The following is a 13,924-nucleotide window of genomic DNA, read 5'->3' on the forward strand; positions in this document are numbered from 1 at the left end:
TGCAGTAGTGAGTTGTAATGCTGTGTAAAATTATCACCATAAAATAACTTCAGAGATGCTTTAAGATATTTTTCGGGCGAAAATGTTTCTAATAGGCATATTATAGCCCGGTTACAAGGTGTGAAATCCTAGCATAGCAAACTGTTTTTTATTTGCATTTAGAAAGTTAAACAAACTTTCACTTACGTGCTACAAAAAGTCATGTTCAAATATTAAAAAAAATGTACATAATAGAATATTGTTACTGTGCAAAGTTTATTTTAATTATACACCTTCGTTAGCCTCAATATATATCCTAATTGACATTTTTTAAGTTACAAGAAAAAGGAGATAAATTCAATATACGTTTGGGTGTTTTTTTGCAACAATAAACATTTAGTAACAGTCGATTAAAAAACGTTCTCGGATAAAAAATAAAATATGTTTTTATAATCCATTGGGGTGTTTTAAGCATTTAAAGTATAACTTATGATCAGGCTGGAAGAAATATGGTTGAATATAGGAATATAATTATGTCACCATATCTCGATAAGAGTGAATGTCAAATGTTTATGTATAAACAATCATAAGTAAAACTTTACAATACATCTTCTCATAAAAAACATCTTCCATAAAAAAAACTTATAAAGTCATAATACATAAAAATGTAAGGACTAAGGTCCCTGATACTATAAATAATATAGAAACTTTAAAAAACTCACATATTTATCTTTGGAGATTTATATGTGTTATTTTAATTGTGATGGTATTATATAATTTCAACTGCACTTTATCATGTCATTTAAAAATAAATAAGTATCGGGGACAAATATTAAGATAAAATGGAGTAGAACTAATTCTATTTATAAACATTATCTAAAAAACCACGCTTACTCGCTAACCAGATATATGCCACACAGCGTTTAAAAACGGTTATCGGTAGCGAACTTTGGTCAGTGATGATAAGTCAGTTGGTGGAACACACTCTGTAAGACATCTCAGTATGTGCAACATGTGGTTAAGATATACGAGTATACTCTTCGGCTTCTTGGTTACAGCAGGTATCACAATTTAATATAGTTTATATACTTAAATTATACGGTTTCATAAGATTTCAACTTGAAAAGTGCTATGAGTTGCATGGGGATTCAATAATATTTATAGTACTTGATTAGGTTGATTTACAATGTGTATTATAATGCGTCAATGTTGCGATTGTTCTAATTTAGTATCCATAGTCAATAGTAATTATGTTGTGCGGTGGAAAAATGTATACAAGTTTTACAAAGTTGTTAATCACAATATAATAAAGATATAAAATTAAGTCCCACGATTATTTTTTTGGATTATGTTTACTAGATTTAACATGGGAATTTGTTGTCAATTAAACGTACTCATACCTAAAGATTCGATGGAAAATCCAAAAATGTATTTTGACGATAATTTAATATAAAATTTCAGAAGCAATATTAACAAAATATGTTCAATAACTTCAATCCTTGGTTCAGGTTTAACAACAGCCGATAAATTAATTCGTGTAAGTTAAAATCACACAGAATAGTTTTTTAAGAAATATAAAATTTGATACTGTTATGCAGAAATCACGAGTTATATAAAGTATTACATTTTATTGTGCAGTGTCTCTCTTATATCCATGTCTTAAAATGCTATACTTATTTGACCTATTTAACTATTATGAAACAAATTGGATTAAGTCAACCAGGACTAAAATAAAGCTCAGTTATAATTAGGGCGTTAATGAGATAAATAAATAATCCCACTATTTTCAAATATCAGGTGCATTTTTAGGACCTACGAATTTTATTTAGAAACTAAAAAAGTAGATGTAAAATGAAACTAAGTCAGGTATGTAACCAGAGGAAATTAAAAAAATTACACGAATAGTTATATCTCTATAAATAAAGATATAGATATTCTTAAAAAGCGCAAGAAAATTCAAAAGAAAAGGCATTCAAACCCGTTCATAAACTTTTCACAAGTGACAAACTATAAATAAAGGAAAACTGTCTCAGAGACAACTGCCTGAAACTGACAAACAACGATGCTAATATCATTATGGTTTGTTTTCTCTTCCAATGTATGTTAAATAATGCTCAAAGCCCTTCAAAGCATTGGCCAAACTGGCAGAATTTAAAATTGATTTGACGTGTATTTAATACGTCTTTAATGTCCTTATCATTCTCGGTCACATATGGTAACTTTACTGTTGCCATAGAAACACCACGACATAAATGATCTTTCATTCATAATAATATTCAAATAGTATATTTATTTTCCAAAACTCTTCCTTTATACTTTATAATTAAATCTTAGACATTTGATTTACTTTTTATAGCATTATTTTTCTCTAATGCTTAAGAACCTTACAAGTGGATATCTTTAAGAAATCGCTAAAATGTTTTGCATTTTTCATAGACAACCGTGTAAACTCATGAAAAACTGTCTTCTGGCTCATGTAACAATTCGTCACAGTATCTCTTTAAAAGTTGGCATATTTTCAACATTTAACGCTTAGATAAGGTTATTGCTTGCTGTAACGATTTTAATAGTTTCGTAATGTAATAACGGAAATCCAATAATACCGTTGGTACTTTAAATGAATATTAAATTGTAGTTATTAAGTTTAATAAAAATCCAATAATACCAAGTTTAAGAAAATCTGTTGAGTGACAAGGAAGGTACTGCCCCTTGAAAAAGTTGAGTATTAAACAATATCAACAGTCACTTTGTTACAGCAGCACTGCTTTTGAGCCATAAAATTACCTGCTTGAATTTCAGCTCTTCTAACCAGCTGATTGAAACATTACCTTTTTAACTGTGATAATAATAATATCCTTACCTCGTATTACAGGATAGACCAGGAAAATACTTGAAATGACATAGAGTGTTCTGAGATACTCTATATATTGGATATACTTTAAATTTAATTTCAATTTCATAATATGTAAAAACTTCATATACAAATACTTTATTCACCTTGTACTTATCATTGTTCCTCAAGCGACACATCTTGAAAAACATCAAGGAAATTGTGTATTAATAGCTCCAGTAATTCTAACAAGTTTATAAGGTCTACCTTAAGTATAAATTTAATATGCTAAATAATCAAACTGCAATGAAAAAACAACAATATACGTATTTGCACATTTATTATGATTAATTAAGTAGTATCAACGTTTCTCGGTTTTAGAACACTAAAACGCTACTTCATCAATCTTGAGGTTATGCTCCAGTTGATATTATCGTCTACGGACGTAAGCAGGGTCTGGAGTTCAAGAAATTATTTTGATTAATTTGTTGTCAACACAAATCGTTAGTCAGATTTCGCCGTCTTTTATCCAAGCGTGATGACCTTCCACATCTTTTGATTGTGGTCCATCGCTTATTCAAGTTGGAACATGTTATCTTGGTTTTGAAATATGTTTATGTTGTAAAGTTAGGGCTCATGAGTTTTTACTTTAGATAAAGGTCTGGTAAAATTTTTTGCTGAATATTTTTATATTTTTCGAAGAAGCAATTTAGTTAAAGAACCGGTGACGTAAGGGTTCTAGAAGCCGTGAAATAAATTCCAAAAGTAATGCTTAATGTGTAAGACCTTTTTCAATATTCTTTGAGGATAAGTAACTTTTAAATCGACTGTAATGGTATAAATTGTGCAATCCAAAAATGATTTAAAAATATTAATTTTGAAATTACTCAATTTGTAGCCGGGAATTCCCATAAAACTAGTTGAAATATTTTATATTGTATTAAAAGTTGGTATAATAAAAAAAAATCCATTAGACTTTAATTTATATTTCAATACTTAGCAGATAATTTTAATTTTAACATAAAATAGAATATAGTGGGTATCCGTGTTCAGTATAAAGCTATTTAAAAATTATAATATCGAATTATCAGGTATTTTACATAAAATCATAACCCGATTAATGAAATTTTTATCAAATTCTACGTGAAATGTGTTTTTTAATAATATATAATCAGATTAAATGAAATTTTTCAATAGACACAGAATAGTTCTAAAACTGCAATTAAAAATCCATTATTTAATTACTGAATTTGTATTCTTGAGTATAAATGCTTTATTCTACTATAGTTTCACAACCAAGCATTAGTGGATTGTGTAGGTGCATGATTAGTACAAAGCATACATTTATTAAGACGATAAACTCTATTAGTACGTAATTAGTAAACTCAACCGTTACTAAATTTACTATAGTATTTATAGTTGAAGGATAAATTACTTATGAGTTTCAAGTTACTATTATAAATGGCCAGCTACATGAACCTAATGTAAAGTGAAAGTGATTGAAATGTAACAGCAACAGTATGACGTGGAGAACGCTGTTATACTTGTGTATTAACCAGACCTAGTTCACCTAACTCTTTATAATTGTATTGACCTCTACCTACGAAATATTCCTTCTCTAGTGATTATTTTTAATGATTTCAGATATTGAAATTTCACTAGATTGTGTAATGAAAAAGTTTGTAGTCTTGTCTTAAATTGATTAGACTTAAATGTCAAAGTCAAATAGTTTATTGCAAGTACACGTAAACATGCATAGCAAAAGTCTCATAATTTAATTTAAATAATTTTGTTATTTATTTTATACCAATCATTCAAACCCATCCATACGCCAATTTTACCCACTTCCATCATCGGAGTCAGTCTTACAAAAGATGGGTCTCCTAGTTATGTGCCATAAATTCCCCTGCATCATAAAATGCCTTGCCTGGTAAAAAGCATTTCAAGGTGAAATTTTACCTTGGTGAATATAGACTCTTGCTATATTTTGATTCTATGAACACCAGCCTGCGTGGGCAGATGCTCATAAGTTCCGTTCTGTGTATCCCAGTTTCGTAGCTGTCTCTACCTCTTGTCTGTTTCATATATGTCTCAACCCCTTGTCAGAGCATATTTAACTAACAGAACACAATTATTTGAATACTTTTTGCAGAATTCTCTAAAATTCATGTTACAATTATTCAAATCACTTTCTTTTGTTATTTGAACGCTCTTTCAAAATTTACTGTTTGCACACGGTTCCTACAAAACCAATACGTAGGAGAGGTGTGGATACATCAGGCCATAAGTCACTACTATCAGTACTTCATTAGGACTGTGTATGGGACCTCAAAACATAAATGTATGAAGACAATTTTGCACAAAAAGGCTTCGTGTCACTTATTTTTTTATAACTCTGAGCTCCCTTTCAAGCTTTTCTCCATTATTATTGTTTTTAAACTATAGTGGATTTTCTTGTTAATCACAGACACTGTGATATTTGGAACATTTGTGATAATGTTGTCAATAGCTGATGCTATTTTAGGCGTCAATCGTGTGGGTCACCAACAGCTTAAGGTGGAATGGTCTTAATAGATCGGCAAGTCTATTCATCAATTATGGATGTCAATCGGCAAGTCTAAAGTGGAAGGATAAACACCATCCAAAACGGCAATGTCGAAAGCGCCCATTAAGATGAAATTTTGATTGGGATTAGTAAAGTACGTTAATAAAGTTCAAACTTTGAGAAGGAAATATCTTTATTGCCAATGGGAGACTTGTATATTATAACAACTGCTAATTTTGACGAGTTTCTTTAACATTTCAGTCCGGCAGCTCCGACATTTTTTTCAGAAATTTTTCGACCATGAGCAACGACTAATACTTTCCACCACCAGATCGACTAGCATCCTCTTGTCTGACAATCGCAGATGCATGTCATGGTGGGTAAACCAGCACCCTCTAATCGGATTGAATTTAAGTAGCTTAAAAACCTTATTTCGAACTCAAAGCTTTTCAATGAAGGAGTTGACCAGGACGGTCCCAGGTGAGGTCGTAACGATGCGGCAGGGTCGACACTTTGACGGGCGAAGTGCTGAGGGGAGCAGTTATCTGTCGCTCTAGATATTGTAGTATACTGTGAGTCTCGCCGCAGTGACAGTTAGTAGCTTGGCCCCTGGCCTGCAGATGTCGCTCAATCTGGTGGACAGGTCCATGCGCTGTTGCAAGAAGCCGGTCAGGTGACGGGCGTGACTGTTTCCTTCAATATGGACAGTTTAAAATAGCAAGTGTCTTCTTTTATAATTGTTTTCTTTCATAACCTTAACCTATTACTTGGTGGAAAATGGTTGATGGATGAAATAGACGAAGGTAAAAAATTACTTGTGGTGTGGTTATTTGTTGTTGATTCCGGGATAATATTATTTCTACGCGATACGGTTGCCGATGATGTCGCAACAGTTTGGTCAGTGAACCTGAGGAGACGTGTGTCCGACTGGATATAATAGTCGATAATCCTTTTGATCTGCAAGTTGAGCAATATTCCTTTTTAATGATATATTTTCCCTTGCAGCTCAGAGCTTTATAGGTGGGGGCAACATGTTAACAGTGAATCACAAGGAGATAATGTAACGAGGCGACTGGTGGTATTTATTGTTTGTATTAATTTAAAGTCCAATAACAAATAAAATGGATGAAAATACAAAGTGCACGCATCAGAAACGAATATCCATTTTATCATTGCTCAGCTTAATTTGGTGCCTAAAGTGTAGGCCTATTTCTGAGACCGTTACATGTGGTCATTATCTAAATAACTGACAATTATTGTGACGTGAAACAGCTCAAATTCTTAAAATAAGTGGGATGCAGAGTTAAATTCTATAACGGTGAAGACTAGTGTACCTATGGTTACCTTCCAGAGCCAACATCAGTCCGACTGATGTACGGGGAGAGTCACGGGATCTCCTGGACTGACCTGGACATCAATGACCGCTTGCCGCCTTTGGTGTCCCAAATGTACATGGACGTCTTGAGTATCGATTACCATTACCAGCGTCGCTGTCTCTTCTACTCGGGGTGGGGCAATATTTGGAGGTACGTTGTAATGAAATCAACAGTGTGTAAATGAAAGTTGTCGTTAGATCTGAACGATACATATTCAAAAGAATAAACTTTGAAATAACAAAGTTCAAAATTTGCTTTATTTAACATTAGTGTTATGATGAATTTATGATGGACTATTAAATGATTCAAAAATGTCCAAGAACTATTGCATTTATCTATAAAGAGTTCTTTTAATAGAACTGTAAGTAATGTTGAACTTAAAGCTTAATGAGTTCACGTGTTGGAATAAATTACAAAACATACATGCGACCTTTTAACCGTGGTATCACACATATTTTATCGTGGACAACAACAGGAAATGTATAATAATATTATTCAATGTACTCTTAGCAATTGTGTTAGCAGTAATGGGCCAGAACACAGATCTTAAATAGGGAAACAGTTCCTTAATGAAGACCCATTAGATAACAAGAATTTGTATAATTCAAAACCATGCGTTCGTTTGTATTTAATAGTGCGTAATTTAATAAATTTGTTGTTTTTCACAGCTTTAATAAGTTGCTTGGGAACTGAACCATGAGAAAAAGTAAAAAAAGGACTAAAAGAGATCGGCGTATTCTTATAAAAAAGAGAAAACTGGAAAACACACTGTGTTGCCAATTGTTCGTTATGAACGTCTTTGTTCCTAAATGGCTTGGTTGATTGCCAAACATTGATGGCCTCTTATTTCAGTACCTGTGTGATGTTGGTGTGTTCAAGGATACTAACATCATGGCAAAGACCAAGTAACTACCAGGGTACTCTACGGTTTTGATTATTCTGGATCTCTACAGGAGAACTTATATTCAAGAATTTCGGAATTTAATCTGTAACAGACTAAGATTTCAGACGCTAAACGTAGCGTAAGGTTAAAGGAAGGTAAACTCAAAATTCACATCGAATCAAATCTGCCCACCATAGCTGTGTTATGTGTTACCGCAGACAGCAGGTATTGTCTGTTGTATAGTGCTTCATACTCATGAATATATATGCATCCCACACCATAATTGAGTTCAAAGTGACTGATTTAGTTACAAGTGCCACCGCTCACGTTCGTATCCAGGTATTTCTAAACGCTTATCCCCACCACTGATAATTCAACAATTATGTTGTCTTTTTGTGCTTTTTAATATACGTGATATGTTTTAGCTTACCTATAGAGAAGCCCTTTGGTTGTGAGGGCATACCCCGGCTAGTGGTAGAAGATGGAGAGGCGACCAGCCTGGCCGTAGATTGGGTGCAAGATCGCATCTACTGGACACGAAGAGACTGCACAGTGTGGAGGGCGGACCTACCCGGCATTAACCAGACTCTCATTTTGAACAAGACAGTCAACTTTTCTTGCCTCCAAAGCCTTGTACTTGACCCTTATTCTAGGTAAAATCTTTAAATATATAGAAATTAATAAAATAACTAAATGTGTGTGTGTGTGTGTGTGTGTGTGTGTGTGTGTGTGTGTGTGTGTGTGTGTGTGTGTGTGTGTGTAAATAAGGGTACTTGCCAAAGTAATTACACTTTCTTCTCATTCATACTCCAACTCAATCAATGTTGAAAGTTTCATGATCTAAATAGGAGACTGTAATAAATGAAATTCCAATTATTATCTCAGTACTTCGCTTGCCTATGTGGTGGGTAACTAATTTTATAATTATGAACCATACGAGTGGCACTGATAAATATTTTAACATTCCATTGCTGACTTGGCTTTGATAAAAATACTTCAGCAATTGGAAAATTACTAAAATATAATTTTAAAATAGTTTTATTTGTTTCACATTAGGATAGGCCAACAGGTGTTAAAAAACGTAAAATAGTAAAGATCAAATGAAAGTGGAACGAAGAAATTACGTCGCGTCACTGTCAAAACTAATACAGATTTTTTTTTACAATGCATTTAAATTTAAATGACTGAAACGAAATATGTTTATGAGTAAATTTGATTGCTGTTATTGGTGAAATCACCATATAAACATGTAATTGCTATAACTCAAAACATGCTATTTCATTGAAAAATCTTAAAGTAGCAAAGATGCACATGCGATGCACATCCGCAAAATTTGAGTAAAGTAGCAATGTTGTACCATGATTGGCAAACGTTAAAACTAAACAACAATCAATATAAACGATTAGATACAAATATAGCTCCTTTATCACAGGCTGTCAAATGTTTCACAATATAATACCGACTTGTAGTTCTGTCCTTCTTGGATATTTAGGTTGTTTACTTGTACTTTTATATAACAGAATAAGTATTATTATATCATAAATGTGTAGAAACTTTGCAAGGACTTTTGTTTTGTACAATATCATGATGATTTGTGGACATTTGTGTTCACTAACTCATATAAATATACATAGTTTTCTGGTCAATACACCAAAAACTGTAAATACCCGTAGTTTTTACCTTCTAAGATAAAGTATTAGGATGTATAATATTTTTACGAAGAATGATACATTGATCAAAAGTATTGATACAATCTGTCTGAAAGCTACCATAAATTTAATCGTATTCCTTGTTCACGTTATAGATAATAAAGAAAATACTGCAAGATAATAAAGAAGTGTTTCATTGTACACAATGATCTTGAAAAGATACTACAGAAATAAATCCAGCTGTCAGTACAGAATTATGGATAGTTAGTTCTAACACCTATATGCCATGTTTACGGATTAGCTACATTTACGGGTTTTCTGACTATATATTTTGTTTCTTGGAAAAACCACTGCTAGCATAGTATGTTGCAATGTACAGAATGTATAGATAGTACTTGTTACATTTTCATTTGTTCTTGTTGCTGGATAATTACCTTCTATTGACGATACAGTAAAGTAATATGATAAACATATTGTATGGCGGGCTGCTGTGTACAGGAATCCCTCTGAAACTGGTCAGTATTTGAAAGCTGGTTCTGATTATTATCCTTACGCCGAACAATTGATGTGCACATGATAAAGCAAATATAGAGTTACAACAAATTCAATGGAATTGAATGACAATTTGTTTGAATCATTCAACACTTAGGCTATCCTGTGTTTTTCCATTGCGTCTCTAAATTTGTCAACAGTAAAAAAACAAGTGAATGTTCTAAAACATTTAAATTATATTATTATTTTGCTCCATGTCAGGAATTTATTATTACATTAGCGAGATATTCATAATAAAACTTTTATTAAAACAAAAAAACAGGTAATTTTTTTACAAAAAACTAAAAATTCTCCGTTTTACAATTCTTAGTTCATGTAAGAAAGGTATCATTAGCTTTTAAGGATTGATTAACTTTTAAATAAGGTGAATAATTGTACGTTCTTACCTTTACAATAATTCATTAAAGATTCGTAGATAACAAAAATTAACCCAATCTCAAAAGAAATTTAGCCAGTTCTTTTGGTCAATTAAAGACCTCCAACAATCTGTTAAAGTTCGTTTTATCTGGATACATTAAGTAAAGAAATTGGGATAAACATGTCTTGTGTCATCTATGAATCATGGTGTTTATGATTCATTGATGCCAATATTTGGAGTTTGTCATTTATATCATTCACGCGACAGTAAAATAAGCTAAGACAATGTTAATCTTGATAAAGAAAAATGTTACTTAGCTTTTTCAACGTAGAGACGACATCGAAGTAAAATAAAATTATTTTTTCTGTTTCAAAGCTTTATATCATGTTTAGATTTTAACGCCTTCTGTAATTTTCATAAATAATTTCATTTCAAATACCAATTTGATGAATGGGAATTAGAATAAATGACAAATTTTGTCTATTTGAGTTTAAAACGTGTAGCTAAAATTCGCTATATGCAGGTATTTTATTAACCAACGGTAATTGCTTTATAAATAGTACATACGAGCGTAGGTAAATAATAAAACTTCTGTATGTATAGATATTCAGTGTATTGAGAAAACTTTCGATTTCTAGGTTTTTATTTTTGGCTGCAGACGGAAATGGCTTCTTCAGGATGGATCTGGATGGTGGAGGGCTAAAGAGAATTCAGATCGAGGGTAGACGTAGCCTCCAGACAGTCAGTCTAGCACTGGACACAGGGAGAAAGAGGTTATACCTGTCAGTGAGATGGGACTCTCTCCCCAATATCCTATCTTGCGACTATGATGGGACCGGAATACAGGACTACAGGCTGTCTGCGGAATGGTGGAACATTTTCATCAGCATCGGTGTCCTCGGTGACCAGCTGTTCTGGGCCCACCGTGGCTGGGATGGTCAGGGCCGTGACACTGTATGGAAGGCCAACGTATCAGAGGGGGGTGGCCTTACCTGGCTCAAGGAGTACACAGCTCCGGGGTCACTCTTAGACCCGGAAACAGTAAGTGACGTGTAGAATATTAGAATTCATACAGTTATTATAATTTAAAAATATTTTTATAATAGCAATCTTCAATAATAAACTAGCATGGTTCGAGCGATAACAAATCTAACTGAGGGGGATTTCACATTCCCTGGAAGAGTTATTTTTCAAAGAAGGGTGCCACGTCTGATACAGATTTATTCAAATGAAATATTAACAATGGTTTCTTATATACATGGAGTTTCGCGCAAGGTTGGCACAACTTCAAGATGTGATATTACACAAAAAAAGCAAAAATGTTCATATGGACATGTGTTCTATCTCGCTTCGTTTAGTGTCTGTCTGTCCATATGTGTGTGTGTGTGTTTTATTGTATCTCAGAAGCCTTTGAAGCAAATAACATGAAGCTTGACAGTTGTGTTAAGCTAATTAAAGAGAAAAATATAAATACCTATTATCACTTTTCATTTCAATAGGTACCATTAAAACTTTTCAAACTTTGATATCCAAAAATCTGATAATTTATTTTAGGTCATAAAGTATTTATAACAAATATACACTATAGTACATTTAAAATAATTATTTTAAGTACATAATATAATACTAATTTATTAATATATTTCTGTTATGTACTCCATCCTTCTTACTAACCCTAAAATCATTTTAAATTGTCGTTTTGCTATACACTTTTGACACTTCTAGTCTTCATAAAAACAATATTTTCGACTAAATATAAAGACTCAGCTTTTCTTGATTTTTCCATTATCGAACTATTACCTTGTAAGACGTATTGTTCACAGAAGATATGGACTCTGAAAGTGTACCATCCAGAGGTTCAAATGGAAAAAAAGGAGATGAGCAGTTCATCCTGTCATAGGCCAGAGAAGCTTCTACTTCTTGCTATTATGTGTATTTGTATATGTAATTTATTCAACTACAATTACAATGTGCGGTAATTATTTAATGTCTAATCTTCTTAAATACCTCAAACTTCCATTAAACTTTTAAGTACGTAAATTTTAATGAAACATTAAAGGGAGTAATAGTTATTAACTAATGATAATTCATTGCTCATACCAATATTGGTTATCACTATTTCCTTTCATAGAAATGCATTATTTGCCATTTAAATATTGGTAATATTTCATTTTCAAGAAAAATTACACACATCTCGATATATAAAAGGCAAGACTATCACTCGCTCATTAACTTTCCGATATCAGAGAATGTTGAGCTTTGGAATACGTATGCCACAAGGCTTATATAGAAGAACAACGTTTTTTCATAAAGAGCAACCATCCATAGGGGTTTAAATGGGTTTACTAATCCTAGAAAAACTATAGACTTTTATCTTCTCGATGTACTAGAATTATGAAATTTAACACAAACGTGTCTTGTGTTTTGCAAAGTATTTTCGGGAGGATAAAGCATCCGTACAGAGTGATAAAGGGTTTAAAACATAACTATTTTTTCTTTTTTAACTTCCCAACGTCCCACAACAATGAAATTAAACGCACATATGCCTCATATTCAGAAAAAGATTTGTAACCCAGATCAACCACGCGTAGCAGGTTGAAATACGTTTAGAATCCCTCAAAAACTAAATTCTTCTTTTCCAATCACCCAAATTTGTAGAAAAATGAAATTTAACACACATGTACATCGAGACTTAAAGAGACAAGAAGAATAATTTTCATGAAGATAAACCACGTAAATATTTTTTATAACATGTGAAATCCCTAGTTTAAAATCCATGTTTTGAGTACTGGTATAAACTCTATTAATTTTAATTGTCAAAACGTAAAAAATAAGATTAAGAGTGTTCAGAAAAAAGTACACTCTATATTTATTGATAATCTTTGATCATAGACCTTAATAATTCCTTCGTATAAATTGATGGATGAAAGTATTTTATTTCCCATAATCATGGTGATAAGCCAACTTTGCGTTTTTCGCAAGCGTTTATGGAAGCAAACATTTCCTATGAATAATGCAGAAGGAATTTTTTAATTTGTCAATGAAAGTAACGTCTATATTCCGTGGCATGGATTTTATGAAATATAAAATAATAAATATTAGCAAATAAACAAATAAAAAACTCAAGTTTGATTTTTTAATATATTGGTTAAAGATTTTTTAAACTCATGCTAAACATTATAAAACTCAACTAGCATAACAAAGTTGAATTAATACAAAAAATTTACCTAAACAACTTAAACGTGTCATATTTTTAGAGCGTAAAAGTTAACTAATGTGAAACAATGGAAAAATACTTTTAATAAGTTTAAAATGCCCAGGATGATATGTGACCATTGTTTATTTGTCCTTCTTCCTCGTGTAGGTTATAGTGCATGTCGCTCCATGGGATTTAGTTGAGCGTTAGTGAATACTTTTATACTGATATTGTAGGTAATCATGATGCCAACGAGAAAATAGCAGAATAAATCAATTTCTAAACAAATTTAGTATACTAATAATATATATTAACACATGGTAACAAACACGTAGACTAACTATCCCAAAACATAAAAACCAATTTATAATTACTTGGTATGTTGGCTTTTATTATTTAAACACTAATATTCAACAAAATTTAACGACGTAATCGTATCTTATTGCATATTTGTTATATAATCATAACAAATATACAATAAGATAATCATGGTAATTTTAAAGTCTATGATAAATACAAAACCGTGACAAGACACATAAATTCTGTTGTTTAGGCA

General features: G+C 32.0%; 1 protein-coding gene across 2 annotated transcripts; it reads left to right on the forward strand.

Moving 5' to 3' along the window:
- Positions 1-901: 901 nt before the first annotated feature.
- LOC124362328 (prolow-density lipoprotein receptor-related protein 1-like) lies at positions 902-12,154 on the forward strand. Of its 2 annotated transcripts, none has more exons than XM_046816739.1 (5): positions 902-1,040; positions 6,706-6,880; positions 8,039-8,266; positions 10,811-11,213; positions 11,996-12,154. In XM_046816739.1, the coding sequence occupies exons 1-5, from the start codon at positions 983-985 to the stop codon at positions 12,149-12,151; spliced, it is 1,020 nt and encodes a 339-aa protein (XP_046672695.1). In that variant the 5' UTR covers positions 902-982; the 3' UTR covers positions 12,152-12,154. The 2 variants fall into 2 exon arrangements, with proteins under 2 accessions (XP_046672695.1, XP_046672696.1); XM_046816740.1 differs by having other exon boundaries at positions 11,999-12,154.
- The last annotated feature ends 1,770 nt before the right edge of the window (positions 12,155-13,924 follow it).

The sequence above is a fragment of the Homalodisca vitripennis genome, chromosome 5, assembly GCF_021130785.1.
Source record: "Homalodisca vitripennis isolate AUS2020 chromosome 5, UT_GWSS_2.1, whole genome shotgun sequence".
Classification (NCBI taxonomy): domain Eukaryota; kingdom Metazoa; phylum Arthropoda; class Insecta; order Hemiptera; family Cicadellidae; genus Homalodisca; species Homalodisca vitripennis.